This window comes from Octopus sinensis, linkage group LG25 (genome assembly GCF_006345805.1).
Source record: "Octopus sinensis linkage group LG25, ASM634580v1, whole genome shotgun sequence".
Classification (NCBI taxonomy): Eukaryota; Metazoa; Mollusca; class Cephalopoda; order Octopoda; family Octopodidae; genus Octopus; species Octopus sinensis.
In genome coordinates, this window is record NC_043021.1 from 10516465 (window position 1) to 10533959 (window position 17495).

The 17495-nt window shown below is 38.8% G+C and overlaps 1 protein-coding gene across 5 annotated transcripts in view; it reads left to right on the plus strand.

The window, feature by feature from the left end:
• LOC115224576 (arf-GAP with coiled-coil, ANK repeat and PH domain-containing protein 2-like) overlaps positions 1–17495 on the plus strand; it is a 310532-nt gene that overhangs the window by 89396 nt on the left and 203641 nt on the right. For all 5 annotated transcript variants that reach the window (XM_036513288.1, XM_036513289.1, XM_036513290.1 and 2 more), the window contains exon 4: positions 2848–2908. In XM_036513288.1, coding sequence (XP_036369181.1) covers positions 2848–2908 — 61 coding nt within the window. The remainder of the gene's footprint in view (positions 1–2847; positions 2909–17495) is intronic.

Genomic DNA, 17495 nt, shown 5'->3' on the forward strand with positions numbered 1-17495 from the left:
GTGGGGTTATATGGGGTGCTTAAACCAGAATTCCACCTTTTTTTTTTTTCTTCTAAAATGAAGCTGCATTTTCAGTTAGATATTTTATTGATTGATGCTGTATTGTATCCATTTTGTCATGGTTCATTGAATTTTATCCCATTAGAGAATATTATACTTTTGTGTTCTTGTAACATATCAACAACTGCCCTTCAACATATATATATATATATGAAATTGAAATTGAACCAAATTCGATGACTGGCACCTGTGCCAGTGGAGCGCTAACAGCTCCATCTGAGCGGGATCACTGTCAGAGCAGCTGTCTGGCTTCCGTGCCGGTGGCATGTAAAAAGTACCATTTGAGTGTGATCATTACCAGTGTCACCTTACTGGCACGTTAAAAAAACATTTGAGCGTGGTAGTTGCCAGTGCCGCTGGATTGACTCCTGTGCAGGTGGCACGTAAAAAAAGCCCATTTGAGCATGGTCATTGCCAGTACCACCTGACTGGCCCTCGTGCCAGTGACACATAAAAGCACCCACTACACTCTCGGAGTGGCTGGCGTTAGGAAGGGCATCCAGCTGTAGAAACTCTGCCAGATCAGATTGGAGTCTGGTGCAGCCATCTGGTTCGCCAGTCCTCAGTCAAATTGTCCAACCCATGCTAGCATGGAAAGCGGACGTTAATTGATGATGATGATAGGTGTGAAATTGTAAGGATTTTTGAGATGATAATTGATGAGGAATGAGCATGTCCATATCTTTGTGTGTGTTTTGTTCTTGTGTTGTACTTCTGTTTAATTTTCGAAACTATATATAACATGCGTATGTATGTATGTATGTATGTATGTACAGACAGACAGATAGACGGAGAGACATCTCCAAAGTAAATAGTCATCATTTTTGAAAGATTTATTTCTAGAATCAAACTGATGCCCTTTGACACTTTCAATACTTAATCCTTTATTTAGTTACATGCCTTGTGCAGAATACATTGACACCGTTTGAAGCATCAGGCACTGTCCACACAGATAAAGTGGTACAATGAGAGGTGTCTATTTATTTTACAGATATGTATGTATGTGTAGATATTAAAATTTGTATTGACTGTCACTTAGAATTTTGCTGCTTAACAGCATATTTAATGGTGTACTTGAATAAACAATGAGGTGAAATTTTAGGTTCCAGTTAAATCGAATTTTGCAATATATTTGCATCTACTCTCAATACAATTACTCACTCGTTATTTTTTAACTAGCTTTAAGATAATTAAGAAAAAAATATATATGTATATATATATATATAGGAGTAGAAGTGGTTGTGTGGTAAGTAGCTTGCTTACAAACCACATGGCTCCGGGTTCAGTCTCACTGCGTGGCATCTTGGGCAAGTGTCTTCTACTATAGCCTCGGGCCAACCAAAGCCTTGTGAGTGGATTTGTTAGACGGAAACTGAAAGAAGCCCATCTTATATTGTATAATATTATATTTGCATGTATATTCATATATCACTGTGTGGTACCAGTGCCGGTGGCACACACTTTGTGGTACCAGTGCCGTGGCACACATGAGAACCATCCGAACGTGTTCCGAGCCGGCCTCCGTGCTGTGGCACGTAACAAACACCATCCGATCATGGCCGTTCGCCAGCCTCATCTGGCACCTGTGTCGGTGGCACATAAAAACACCTTCCGAGACCCGGCAAGACTAGTCAGTCCACCTGTGCATACCTTCCTTCTTGTGAACTTGTGAAGACCGTTGAGGCAAGTGAAAATCAAATCAAATCAATCAAATCATCAAATCAATCAAAATAGACAAAATATGAACATCAATGGAATTTGTATCTTGTGGTACCATGCCTGTGGCACACAGAAATCCATCAGTGCTGTAGTCAGTGCGGTGGGCACATGACAAACACCATCCATCGTGGCCGTTCGCCAGCCTCATCTAGCACCTGTGTCGGTGGCACATAAAAACACCATCCGAAGACCCGGCAAGACTAGTCAGGCCATAACCCATGGCCCCTACCTGGGACGTATCAGTCCACCTGTGCATACCTTCCTTCTTGTGACACTTGTGAAGACCTGTTGAGGCAAGTGAAAATCAATCAAACAAATCAAAATAGATGAACATCAATGGAATTTGTATCTTGTGGTACCAGTGCGGTGGCATTGGCACACAATAAAACCATCCGAACGTGGCCTACCATACCGCATCGACTGGCCTCCGTGCTGTGGCACGTAACAAGCCCATCCGATCGTGGCCGTTTGCCAGCCTCATCGGCACCTGTGTCGGTGGCACATAAAAACACCATCCGAGCGTGGCCGTCTGCCAGCCTCGTCTGGCACCTGTGTCGGTGGCACATAAAAACAACCATCCGGCGTGGCCGTTGCCAGCCTCGTCTGGCACCTGTGTCGGTGGCACATAATCACCCACTACACTCTCGGAGTGGTTGGCGTACATCCAGCTGTAGAAACACTGCCAGATCTGACTGGACTGGTGCAGCTTTCGGCTCCCCAGACCCCAGTAACCGTCCAACCCATGCTAGCATGGAAGCGACGTTAATGATATGATGATGATGATGATGATTTGCATGTATATTCATATATCACTGTATATATATTATATATATATATATATATATATATTTGCATGTATATTCATATATCACTGTTATATATATATATATATATTATATATATATATATTTGCATGTATATTCATATATCACTGTATATATATATATATTATAATATTATATATATATATATATTTTGCATTATATTCATATATCACTGTGTGTATATATTATATATATATATCACCATATAATAATGTTTTATTCCATTTTCTCTTTATTATCTTAGTGGCTTTGTTGGAGGTGTGCGGGACCTTGGCCAGTATTTCAAGGACGATGATTTGGCCTCTGTAAGTATAATTTTGATTACTCAATCATAATCACATTCAGAAATATGTCAAATTGTTTTTCTTATTCTTATTCCTTTCTGTTTTTGCTATTGATCCCTTCATTTTCTCGAGTCCTCGCTCTCGTGCACCTCTGAAGCATAAAGCAGCAATGTTATACTTCGAACATATAGATTAGTCTGTCAGATGCAATGCTTATATATTCACCTTGATTTGAATTAATCCAATTGTCTCATAGCTTTGAGATTTCATGATGTGATTGTTTATTTATAGAATGATATCGTAATGTAAGTGCGAAAGGCTGGATCTAGCCAGTTTGAACAAAACAAATAGAATATTTGGGCCAAATATGGCCATTTAAATGCTAAAGGTTTAGTAATGGCATAACTGAACAAGCGACTGAATTATTCTGTCATTAGAAATACTAATTAGCTACATATTATACAAATAATGGTTTCTTTTTATTTATTAATATGCTGTACAATCTATTATACATTGTAAATGCTTATATATTGCTACCTCTACTCACCCATATTGGCTCTACTCTCACTTCCCATTCTTCTCTCTATCATCAAAGCTGTTTCCTTTGAGAAAACAGCTGCATTGTTGAGTAACGAGGACTCTCATCATAATGTTTTAGCATTTAAACGAGTCATATCTAGCTCAAATAGTCTACTTGTTTTGTATCCAAACTGGCCAGATCCAGCTTCTCACACATACTCTACCATGTCATTCTAAAAGCAATCAACTCCATCATTGAAGTCTCAAAACTACAAGTTAATGCATGATTTAATCAAAGCAATGTGAGTATATAATATATTGGGTTGTCCGGAAAGTTCGTGCTGATTTTTAAAGGAAAGAAAAAGGTCAATGAATACTTGCCATAACATTTTTGATCAACCAAATATGAACCATTTTGTTGCACAACGCGTCTCCATCTTTCCTTCAACTTGAAAACATCCTCTTCCCAGAATTGAGGTGGTTTCCTAGCAAAGAATTCATCAAGGTATCTTTTTATGTCATCCAAGGAATTGAAATTTTTACCATTAAGACTATTCTGCAGAGACCTGAATAAGTGGAAATCCGAAGGAGCAATATCTGGTGAATATGGAGGGTGGGGTAACACATCCCAGCCGAGCTGCAGCAATTTTTGTCTGGTTCCCAAAGCATCAAGTGCCGAAAATGAACTTTCTTATCTTCCATTTTAAAGGGTTACAAGTTTAATACAGGTTATAGAACATAAACCTTCTTCCATGAAAAGATAGCTTAAACTGTGCTCTAAATGGAGGTGTAGTCAAATCCTATTTTATGGACACAACCATGTTCTAAAATAAGTCGAAATATAAGCTACTACAAATCGGCACAAACTTTCCGGACAACCCAATATTTATAGATAAGATATGTAGCGCATTGCTGTACTCAAGAAGATCCACCCACCATAACAGAACTGAGATTCTAAAACCAAGGTGCCATATAAAAAGCATTGGTGTGGGTGCTGGTGCCATGTGAGAAGCATTAGTGATGGTGCCACATAAAAAGTACGCTCTGTAAAGTGGTTGGCATTATTCCTAATGAGAGAACTGAGATATGCAGTGCACTGCTATGCTCAAGAAGACCAGCCCACCACAAGAGTTGAGATCCTAAAACCAAAGTGTCACATAAAAAGCACTGGTGATGGTGCCATGTAAAAAGCACCCGGTACACTCTGTGGAGTGTGGTTGGCATTAGGAGGGACATCCAGCTGTAGAAACCAAGCCAAAACTAACCGTGGAACGTGGTGCAGCCCCTGGCTTTATCAGTTCCTGTGAAACCATCTAACTCATGCCAGCATGGAAAATGGATGTTAAATGATGGTGGTGATGAGGATTACATTTGACAGCCATCTAAATGTTAAAGGGTTAAGGGATATAAGGCAACTTCACTAGTCCTGGTATCCTGATAAAATACAGCCATTACTCTCTGTAGTGTGTTTGGCAAATGAGTGGCAACAATGTAGGTTTGAGCAGACCCTTTATTCCTGTCAAAGACACAACAACTTTTCTCCTACTGGTACTACAAGTAAAGGCATGCAGTATATTTTTTAGTGCTTGATGAATTAGTGGAAACAATGTCAGGTTAAAGGGACCATATTTCTTGTCCAAGAACATAACCTCTTCACTGCTTGAGGTACAATGGAATGCACTCAATACTCTTTGGAAAGGGGTTGGGGGATAGGGTGCTCATCCAACTGTAGAAACCAAGCCAAAAATAAAATGTAAGGGCAAGATGTGATCCTCCAACTTGTCTAGGAGGGTCTGTAATGCCAAATGAAAATTGACAGAACTAATCTGCAGGGTCTGTCAGCATTGAAAGGGGACAAATATGATAATAGGGTGGAGGTTGATTTATGTTCTCACACAATATACTTTAAGGTAAAAGTAAAGAAAAAAATAAATTCTGCAATAGAAATTTTTTAATAAACTTTTAGGGGAATGTAAGGTAATGTTTTTGGAACTGTGAATCTTGAAGCACATAACGGTATAAACATTGATGGTACTCTGTCAATTACAACAGCAAAGGTTCCAGTTCATCTGATCAACGGAATAGCCTGCTCATGAAATTACGGTGCAAGTGACTAAGCACTCCACGGGGTCATTCAGGGTGACACAGAATGTGACAAGGCTGGCCCTTTGAATTGCAGGTGCTACTCACTTTTGGGAACTGAGTAGACTGGAGCATTTGGAATAAAAGGTCTTGCTCAAGAACACAAGGTGCTGCTGGGAATCAAAACAGACACATCTGGCTTAATGTAAATCTAAGAAAGAGTATGATTGTCAGCTGAGTGGACTGGAGCAATATGAAATAAAGTGTCTTGTTCAAGGACTCAATCTGCAGCTGGGAATTGAAATTTTGACCTGATGACTATGAGCTGAATACCCTAACTACTACATCACACAGCTTCACTATAAACAATAGCATGTAAATACTGGGTTGAAAACCCCGTTTGGACAGATGTGATTTGATTTTACTGTTCCTAAACACTAATTTTACATTTCTTTTTTTTTATTGAGTAATTAATCATTATATTCTGTGGCAAGGATAACAAAAGCGTTGTTGTGAAAAACAGCAGGTGATATCCATTGCTTCAACCACTCTACTTGACCGGGTTCCTTTTTCAGGCATAATGGCTTCCTTCCAGTTTGACGGAGGGCTGTCAGTTTGAAGATTTAGGACACCGAAGATCTCAACAGTGACAGAACTGTACTAACAACTTATGTTTAGTCATCTTCTGTTCTTCTGCACTATATGTGACTGGGTTGACATTGGAGAACATATCACGTGTGAGTGACCCGATTAAACAACTTATCCCTCTTGAAACAGGAAAAAGTGTTTACCCATCAAGATAATCTGTGTTTGTTGTTGAGGTCAGTAAGCTTTAGCTGTGACCAGAAACATACAGCATTGAGGCTCCTTTTCAGTGTAGCTTGGCAAAGGAGGTATCTCACACTGTAATGACCAGAGGTACCCATTTGCAGAGCTTCAAAGCAAATACCACTAGGTATTCTATTCGCTACTCTAATGACCATGCCAGTTTTCCATCTTCAAAATGCATTTGTGTATGCGTGTGTGTGTGTGTGTATGAGAGAAAGAGAGAGACAGACAGACATGTATATGCTTGTGTGCGTATGTATGTATACACACACACACACATATATAAATTTAAAATAATAAGGGTGAAAAATTGAATATTAATTTGATTAATATCAATTTAATACCAGTGGTCTAACATATTGAAAAATCTGAAGATTCAGAAAAAATTTATATTACATACATATAAGAGAGATGACCACTAAGTGGACATCCATTACGCTAAAAGTAGACCCCCTTTGGTCTTACCAGCTTTCTTAGTGGTAAGACCAAAGGGGATCTACTTCTAGCATAATAAATGTCCACTTAGTGGTCATCCCTCTTATATGTATGTGTGTGTGTGTGTGTGTGTGTATATATATATATATATATATACACACACACAATATATATATATATATATATATTATATATATATATATATATATATACATACACAGGCACACACACATGCACGCATTTATATGTACATTCATATGTGTTAGATTTTGTTGAACCATTCAGCCCATGTCAGCATAGAAGATGGATGTTATGCTATGATGTGTGTAGGTGGGAGGTGTAATCCATATATGACCAGTCCTGTGGAAACATTGCATTCCTGAAAATCTTGCTGCGATGTAGAATTCCAATATGTGCTACCTTTTTTCCTCGTGACTTCCATCCAACATGGAATTAATGGGAAATTGATTCCCTGTTATGGAATTTCACATTACGCCAAATTTTCAAGAACACAACGTTTCTGTCATGTAGGGACACCTGCATATGTAGTATGTTGTAGATGTATATAGTGTTGTTACTTGTTCCTGAGACCCAGGTTGGCACTGATTCACCATACTTATGATCAAAGTTGTTCCAGCTTTGGAGAATCTTTTTTTGAGTCCTAATGTACCTTGGACTACACTATCCAGTCTAACTTTCCTGTAGTTGCAAGTATTTTAAAATCAATCAGAAGTTTTGAACGCAAAATTGAATAACATTATTTCTGTCACTCTACCAATTTTGTCACTGGTCCCTGTTGCTGAAATGCCAGAGATCTATAACCATTTCGATACTAACCTACTTGGCACCATCTGAATTTTTATGGTAGAAAGCTCTGTATTTTAAAGTTCCATTCATCTTCTCCACTCATTGTTACTAGGAAGGTTGCGGGGATAGTGTTGTCCTCAGGCACCTCATCTATAAGCTTCTGTCAGAAGAAGCTGTCTTTAGACTTTCTGGCTGAATTCCCAAGCGTGACGAATTGAGAATATGGATATTATCTAATCATCTTGTTCTTGGCCTTTCCCTTGGTCTCCTGTCAGTTGGCTCAGCTTGCGATTTTTTTTCCACAACGTTCTTACTACTTGTCCATGGTATTGGAACTGTGACCTCTCAGAAGAGAGTAGTAGTGGATTGACCTTGAAAGATTCAGTGATCTCTAAGCTACGCTCTCTTGAGTAACATTGCTCCATTTCAGTTGTTAGTATTTGAGATTGTACTCTTGTGGTGCCAGTACCACATAAAAAGCACTTGTGGAAATGACATGTAATAAGCACTTGTCGTAGCTCTATGTAAAAAGCACTTGTGGTGACACCATATAAAAAGCACTTGTGGTGGCACCATATAAAAAGCACTTGTGGTGGCACCATATAAAAAGCACTTGTGGTGGCACCATATAAAAAGCACTTGTGGTGGCACCATATAAAAAGCACTTGTGGTGGCACCATATAAAAAGCACTTGTGGTGGCACCATATAAAAAGCACTTGTGGTGGCACCATATAAAAAGCACTTGTGGTGGCACCATAAAAAAGCACTTGTGGTGGCACCATATAAAAAGCACTTGTGGTGGCACCATATAAAAAGCACTGGTGGTGGCACCATATAAAAAGCACTTGTGGTGGCACCATATAAAAAGCACTTGTGGTGGCACCATATAAAAAGCACTTGTGGTGGCACCATATAAAAAGCACTTGTGGTGGCACCATATAAAAAGCACTTGTGGTGGCACCATATAAAAAGCACTTGTGGTGGCACCATATAAAAAGCACTTGTGGTGGCACCATATAAAAAGCACTTGTGGTGGCACCATATAAAAAGCACTTGTGGTGGCACCATATAAAAAGCACTTGTGGTGGTGCCATGTAAAAAACACTCATGCCAGCACCACATAGGGAGTACTCATGCTGACACCATGTAAAAAGCACTGGTGCCAGTGTCATATATATACAGCACTCGTGCCGGTGCCGTGTAGGAATCACTTGTGTTGGCACCGCATAAAAAACACTAATGCCGACACCATTTAGAAACACCTGTACCAGTACCATATAAAAGGCACCCAGTACACTTTGTAAAGTGTTTGTCGCTAAGAAGGGCATCGATCGGTAGAAACTATGCCGAATCAAACAAATGGTGTCTGGGCATTTCTCCGGCCAGCCTGCTCCTGTCAAACTGCCCAACCCATGCTAGCATCGAAAATGGTCGTTAAATGATGACGATGATGATGTAGTCAACACCCAACATTCACAACCACATTTAAATTACGACCTACCATGAATTTATGTCGGAAGTTATGTTCCAAACACTGGCTTGAGAAATAAATAAATTATTTTATCAAATCCCTCCGAGTTTATAAATATTTTCAAAGGTAATTAAAACATCTAGATTTGTGTATTTCTTTAGAAATAAATAAGGTCGTGAAAGATCTTTGGAAAAAAAAAAGCCCAAAAAACAAACAAAATATAAGGTTGTCCCAAAAGTTCGTAGAAAGTCTTGGAAAATAATGGTCTTTATTTTGAGGAATAATTTTTGTTGTTTTTGTTAGTACTTGGCGAGTAAAAATTCAATTTTCGCAAGTGTTTACGAACTTTTGGGACAACCTAATATATTCCCTTGTTGAACTGTGTCAAAAATGAATTGTATGCCTGGCAGGAATATCCCTCACCTTTGTACATTCTTTACATAGCTTCTCTCCAGCAGGAATTCCTGCTGATTAAAATTCTATTACATAAAAAAAAAAAAAAAAAAAAAAAAAAAAATTATTCAAAAAATGCTGAGCTGATTTTATGCGCAGAATATTATTTATAAGTCTGTAATCTTGGAAACGATCTCGCTTTCCATTTTAACAGGATTGTAGATTACAGATGCCATGGAAATCACTTTCTCTCTTTCTTTCCCTTTGTCTCTCTCTCTCTGTCTCTTTCTTTCACTTTTACCATCTATCTATCTATCTATCTATCTATCTATCTCCGTTTCTCTGTCTGTCTGTCTCTCCCCCTCCTTTCTTTTTGTATGTTATCTTATTTTAAGGTTCTGTGGTTTTCTGCTGAGTTTATCTACAGTTTTTGATAACTCGGTGTATTTGTGTTTCTGTTCTTTTTTTTCACTTGTTTTTTTTTCATTGTGCGTATGGGTGGGTGTGTGTGCTTGTGGGTAGGTAGGTGTATGGCATATAAAGAGAGAGAGAGAGAGAGAGAAGTAATGTAGGTACCTTTTTTTCCTTCTTTTCAACACTTTCTTAAATGCCTGAACTTGAAACTTTTGCTTTAGATTTTTGTCTTGCCAAATTGTTTCCAGTTCTTCAAATACGTTCTTAAAGCGGAATTGGTTCCAATGTACTTGTAAATAGAACATTATGGTAACTGTGTTAAGCTGGAACCTGGTATCATTAGATTCTAAAACTTCTGGTTATTATTGTTTCACAGACTGCCTCTATCTTACTGCTAGTGTGCCCGTATGTAGTCATTCACCCCGCTAGAAATGGCAGCTGAAAATCTCAAATCATACCCATGTGCTTTAAAAAAAAAAAGCCCCATTGGATGCAGTATACTAGATATATTTACAACAAGCTTAAAAGCTGCACTCTGGCTTTTCATCTGTTACCATACAAATCCTCATCCAGACCTGATTCCAATGCTGGATGTTCAAAAACCAAATGAAGGGCAGATTTTCAATCCTGGGATCATCCTGATTCCAAAAAGGTATAACTTGTCTATGTAGAGTAAATGTAGACTGAGATAGAGGGGTCCCGGACAGACAGAATTTCACATTTATTATTATAGATTTAGTTCACCCTCAGCTTTCTTGGTGCTACTAGATTTTCAATAGTATAGGCGTAGGAGTGGCTGTGTGGTAAGTAGCTTGCTTACCAACCTCATGGTTCTGCGTGGCACCTTGGGCAAGTGTCTTCTACTATAGCCTCGGGCCGACCAAAGCCTTGTGAGTGGATTTGGCAGTCAGAAACTGAAAGAAGCCCGTTGTATATATGTGTGTGTGTGGTGTATATATATACATATATAAATATATATATATATATATATATATATATATATATATGTATATACACACATGTGTGTGTATATGTTTGTGTGTCTGTGTTTGTGTCCCCCCCCCCCCAACATCACTCGACAATCGAGTCTCTGTAACTTAGTGGTTCGGCAAAAGAAACCAATAGAATAAGTACTAGGCTTACAAAGAATAAGTCCTGGGGTCGATTTGCTCGACTAAAGGCAGTGCTCCAGTATGGCCACAGTCACGTGACTGAAACAAGTAAAAGAGTAAAAGAGCTTATTTTATTGATCTCTTCTGCTGATCTGCTAAATTAAGGGAACATAAAAAAAACCCCACTTGTCAAATAGTGGTGGAGCGCTCTCTTTCTTTCTTTCTTCATTCCTTTCTTTCCTTCTTTCTTTCTCTCTCTCTCTCTCTCACACACACGTATTTAAGTATAACAGGCTTCTTTTCAGTTTCTGTTTACCAAATCCATTCACAAGGCTTTGGTCAGGTCAGAACAGTAGTGGGACTGAGCCTGAAACCATGTGGTTAGGAACCATTCACCCATACCTGGATAATTTCATTCAATCAAAGTATTCCATGTTTACTACATTACACATGTGACATCCTACAGATTGGTGCAACCCTACAATTTTTTCTTTTTTTTAATTGTTCAGTTAAACAGCCTGGCGTGAAAACTTGTGGGGTTTATTTGGGTTTGGATGGAAGCACTTCATCGGTTACGACGACGAGGGTTCCGGTTGATCCGATCAACGGAACAGCCTGCTCGTGAAATTAACGTGTAAGTGGCTGAGCATTCCACAGACACGTGTACCCTGAACGTAGTTCTCAGGGATATTCAGCATGACACAGAGAATGACAAGGCCGGCCCTTTGAAATACAGGTACAACAGAAACAGGAAGTAAGAGTGAGAGAAAGTTGTGGTGAAAGAGTACAGCAGGGATCACCACCATCCCTGCCGGAGCCTGATGGAGCTTTAGGTGTTTTCGCTCAATAAACACTCACAACGCCTGGTCTGGGAATCGAAACCGCGATCCTACAACCGCGAGTCCGCTGCCCTAACCACTGGGCCATTGCGTCTCCACATTTGGGTTTACACTCCAGTGGCTGTGGTTAGATTTGAACTTGTGGACCATGGAGGAAAATCATAACATTGAATCAGCTCTTCTTAACCGATTACTCATGTAATCCTTGTTGTCTTTGTTGTTCTTAACCAATTACTCATGTGGCCCATGTAGTGCGTTTGTTTTGTGGAATTCCCTGAAAGTGTCCATGGAAACCGTTCAAAATGTGTTGGGATTGAAAGAAAAGGCGAGATGGTGGGGGAGGGGGAGGGATAAAAAAAATAAATAGGATATCTGTGAAAAAGAAATTAACGAGAAAAGAAAGGAAATAAGTTATGCATTAATGGTTGTAGATAGTTTCCAGATTTTGCTGAGATTCCTTAAAGAACACTCATCATCCAAAAGGGACGGGACATGCGGGTGTAGGGGGGGTGAGTGAAGGGTTTTTATTTTCCTGTTGCTTGGCTTCTGGCTACTGCTGATTATGACAAATGAACAGGTGAGGGGAGAGGGTTTTTAAAAAAAATTAAAAAAAAAAAAAACTAATGATTTATCTCGTGTTAATTAGTAACGTAGCCTTCAATACAATAGGGAAGAAAATTTAGTAAGCTAAAAAAAAAAAGAAAATAGATGATTGCTAGGAAGCAACTTCCATGTTGTTTCTATTACTAAATTAAGTCAGGACTTGCTGTTTGCTGTTGACATTGTCCTCGTTCCTCCTCCTCCTGATCACAAAGCAAGTTAGCTATCGACTTTGTTTGTAAGAATGGGGAGGTTAAAAGTAAACTTAAGTCATCCAGACGCAGGAGTGGCTGTGTGGCAAGTAGCTTACTTACCAACCACATGATTCCGCGTTCAGACACTGGGCAAGTGTCTTCTACTATAGCCTCGGGCCGACCAAAGTCTTGTGAGTGGATTTGGTAGATGGAAACTGAAAGAAGCCCGTCATACATATGTATGTATATATATATATGCGTTTGTGTGTCTGTGTTTGTCCCCCTAGCATTGCTTGACAACCGATGCTGGTGTGTTTATGTCCCTGTTACTTAGCGGTTCAGCAAAAGAGACCGATAGAATAAGTACTGGGCTTATAAAAGAATAAGTCCCGGTGTCGAGTTGCTCAATTAAAGGCGGTGCTCCAGCATGGCCGCAGTCAAATGACTGAAACAAGTAAAAGAGTAAAAAGAGTATACCTTAAAGTAAATTAAATTACCCAAAATTCATTCCCACTGCATTGTGCAAAAGTACATTTATATGCATGTAGGCATCTCGAGAGTCATTCAGAAATTCCATTAATAATCTTCTTGTTAGTCCACAGAATAGACAGGGATTCCTCGGAGCAGAGACGGCATCTCCTGGAAATTATATTGTATGGTTTCGTGTACCTTACTTTGGACCAATTAATGCTGTACTTCATTTTATCCTCCTTCAATTGCCATACAAACTCTGCCAAAAATGTTGAATGTCTCTTATTGATTGTCTTAAAGCTGGCAATATGGTTATGATAATGATTCTCAAATGAATCAGCCGTTTGCCCAGTGTAAACATAGAGCCTGCCTCTTGTGTGGACAGAACATTTATATACAAGATTTGTATTCATACAGAGGTTCATGAAAGGACATTTCAATTTTTCTCTGCATGAGCATTTATCATATTTATTTGTATATAAGGCAGTCCCAACTCCATTTACTGGAGTTAGCTGTATCATCTACTGAAAATTGGTTGTTGTTGGTGTTTATCATTGCGGTTTACTTCTACTTGGTTGGTATTTAGATGGAAATGTTCACAAGATCCAGTAGGTGGTTTATTTAATATTTACCGCGTTTTGCTAGTTAAGAATATCTCTACAAGAATCTCAATATTATCAGCTAATAATAAAACTTTTGAATCACATGCAACTTATAATGCAGCTCTAGCTAGGGCTGGGTACCGTGAAAATATTTTATATATAATAGAAGCAGGCATACACAGCACTGGTAATTCCTCCAACTGTGATACACATTGTATACCACCACAACGTCACGGTTTGAGAACTCATTCAGAGAAAGAATACAATTGTTGTGATTAATAATAAATTCTCGTATATTCCATCTTCCGTCTTTCATTTGCTATGTCTGTGTGTGTGTCTGTATGTGTGTGTGTGTATATGTGTGTGTATGTATGTATGTGTCTATGTGTGTGTGTATATGTATGTCTATATATGTGTGTGTATATGTATGTGTGTGTGTGAGCGTGTGTGTATGCATATATATATATGTGTGAGTGTATGTCTGTATGCATATATATATGTATGTATGTGTGAGCGTATGTGTGTGTATGCATATATATAGATATATATGTATATATGTGTGAGCATGCATATATATATATATGTATATATGTGTGAGTGTATATATGTATGTGTGTGTACACATATGTATATATGTGTATATATGTGAATTGCATAATTGTACTTCTGAAGTGAAGCCACACCAACAACAACAACACCAATAACGAACAGTTGACCTAATAAACGAAGCTTAGGTATGATAGGGAAATTAGCCAAATGCTTTTTATAATTAATATCTACTTATCACTAAGTCTTTTTATTTTGATTGGTGTCTGTACCAGGATACTCTCTGAGTCATGTGCCATTCTAAGAAATCTGGTGAGCTAGCAGAAGCGTTAGTGTGTCTTAGACAAAAATGCTTAGTAGGATTCTTTCCAGCTCTTTACATTTCGAGTTCAAATCCTGTTGAGGTCAAGTTTTTCATTTATCCTTTTTGTGGGTTGATAAAGCACCAGTCAAGCACCGAGGTTGATGTAGTCAACTAACCCCATCATCCTCTAAAATTGCTGGCCTTGTTCCAAAATTTGGAATCTGTATTATTATTATTATTATTATTATCATCATCATCATCATCATCATCATCATCATCATCATCATCATCATCATCACCACCACCACCACCACCACCACCACCTCCTCCTCCTCCTCCTCCTCCTCTTCCTTAGCGAAGGCATTGTTTTCAGTCACGTTTGTTTGTCTGTGGACAAGATATCTTAAGAACTGCTGGATTGATTCGGATGAAACTTCCAGAGATGTTTGGCCTTGTGACTGGCACAAACTGATTAGATTTTGGGATCAATCTGGTACTGGACAAGGATTCTGGATTATTTTTCCTGTTTCTTTACTTAATTTTTGAGAGCGGTGGGGTTCAATTTTAGTATTCTCGTTTGTGAGAGCAATCGAGTTTATTTCAGATATTCTCATTTTAAAAATCATCTCTGGCTAATTGTTGAGAGGATGTTGGTGTTGCTGTTATTATTATTTCACTTCTCAGAGCTCTTGATTTCAGTTTCTCCTGTTAATTCTGTAAGAGAGGACAACAACCTATTTCCAAGGATCTCTCAGGGTGTCTTTCCATGATACTTAACCCCTTGACGCCAGTATTATCCAAAGCATGCGAGACATTGCTCCGGTTTTTTTTATCTAATGAGGCCACAAACACACAAGTGCCAACAAGCTTGCATCTATTTACCTTCACTGTTACAATAACATAGCGTCATACATTTACGTCTACCGGTTTATAAAAACAAACTATGTGAAGCTGTTTATCATAATATGATATGCACAAGTTATTCTGCTCAAGTTCAAAACATAGCTTGCGTGTGGTACAACTCAAAACACGGTATTATGCATGTAAAGTATCTGCATGTCATTGGTCTATTGCTAGTCTCATGACTTGAATGTAACCTAAAATAGCTAAGATAATGCACAGGATGGCGAGCGCGCGCACCTAAAGAGGTAAAGTACACGATAGCGAACGTAAACATACATCAGCCGTTAAAACGTCCATGATAGATCTAGGGCAGCTCTACATTGTATATTTCCATTAAACGCGGATAGGCAAGCAAAAGTGTGATCACATATTTGCGTCAACTGTTGTCAAGGGGTTAACACCCAAATACCAATCTCAAAATCTTCACTACCCTCAGTAAAGCAGTTTTCTGAGCATGTTCTACCTTCACGTCAATCTTAGTTTCTCCAACAAATTCTTCAAGCCTGATTGTTAACGCATCCAGTGCCCCTAAAAACCACTGGTTTGACAGTTACTCTCTTCATTAGTAAGTCTTGCTTTTCAGTCTTTTCCAGCTCTTTGTCCCCCCACTCAGGTACCCCCCAGGTATGGCAATATCTGTGAGCTCGGTTTCCTTCCTTCTATCCACCACAACAATGTCTGGTCTCTGAGCATCAATCACAGAGTCACACTCGATTGTAAAACCCCTTAAGATCTTATACTCATTTTTCTCAGTAATGCCTTCTGCTTTCTGCTCATACCATTTCCGTGTTCTTCACGACCGTACTTCTCGCACAATCTCCAGTGAACAAACTTAGCTACATTATCACGCTTCCTTTTGTATTCCTTTAGGGCCAGTCTGCTACACTCACTCACAAAATGTGATATTGTTTTGTTTTTGCTGCCACACAACCTACAAAGGGCCAATTCACTGCTCATCTATTTGGAACCTGGTGTAATTAGTCCTCAGAGCTAGTTCCCGGGCACTGCATATCCAATGCCTCAGTGCATCCTTTCAGATCAATTTTCCTGAGCCACCTCCAGTTGTTGGTCTTGTCTTTTCCTTCCATTTCTCTGAGGTATTTCCCATGTATAGTTTTCATTTCCCTGTTGTTTAATCTTTCTTCTCCATCTTGCTTCTCAAATGTTTTTGGGTGTGTCACATTTTCACAAGGTATCGTATTGCTATTTCTAACAGTAAAAAGCAAAAAGTTCAGCTGTTTGACGTACCATTATTATTATTATTATTATTATTATTATTATTATTATGTTGCTAACGGCTTTGCCATTCATCCTTTCGGGGTCACTGAAATAAGTACCAGTTCAGCATCAAGGTCAATGTAATTAACAAACTTCCTCCCCCAAAATTTCAGGCTTTGTGTCTGTAGAAAGGATAATAATAATAATAATGATAATGATAGATAATAATAATCCTTTCTACTATAGGCATGAGACCAGAAATGTTGGGGGAGGGGACCAGTTGATTATATTGACCCCAGTATTTCACTGGTTCTTAATTTATCAATCCCAAAAGGATGAAAGGCAAAGTCGACCATGGCAAAATTTGAACTCAGAACATACAGGTGGATGGAATGTCACTAAGCATTTTTGTCTGACATGCTCATGATTCTGCCAACTTGCTTTCTTATAATAATAATAATAATAATGATGATGATTTCAAATTTTGACACAGGGGCAGCAACTTTATGGGAGGGAATGAGTTGCTTACATCGACCCCAGTGTTCAACTGGTATTTATTTTATCGATCCCTGAAGGATGAAAGGTAAAGTCGATCTCAGCAGAATTTGAACTCGGAACATAGTGATGGGTGAAATACCACTAAGCAATTTGTTCAGTGCATAATAATAATTCTTTCTACTACAGGCACAGAACCTGATATTTTGGGGAGGGGGCTAGTCGATTAGATTGACCTCAGATACTTAATTTATTGACCCTGAATGGATGAAAGACAAACTCAGCTTCAGCGGAATTTGAACTCAGAAAGTAGCAGCAGATGAAATACCGCTAAGTATTTCGTCTGGTGTGCTAATGGTTCTGCCAGCTCACCG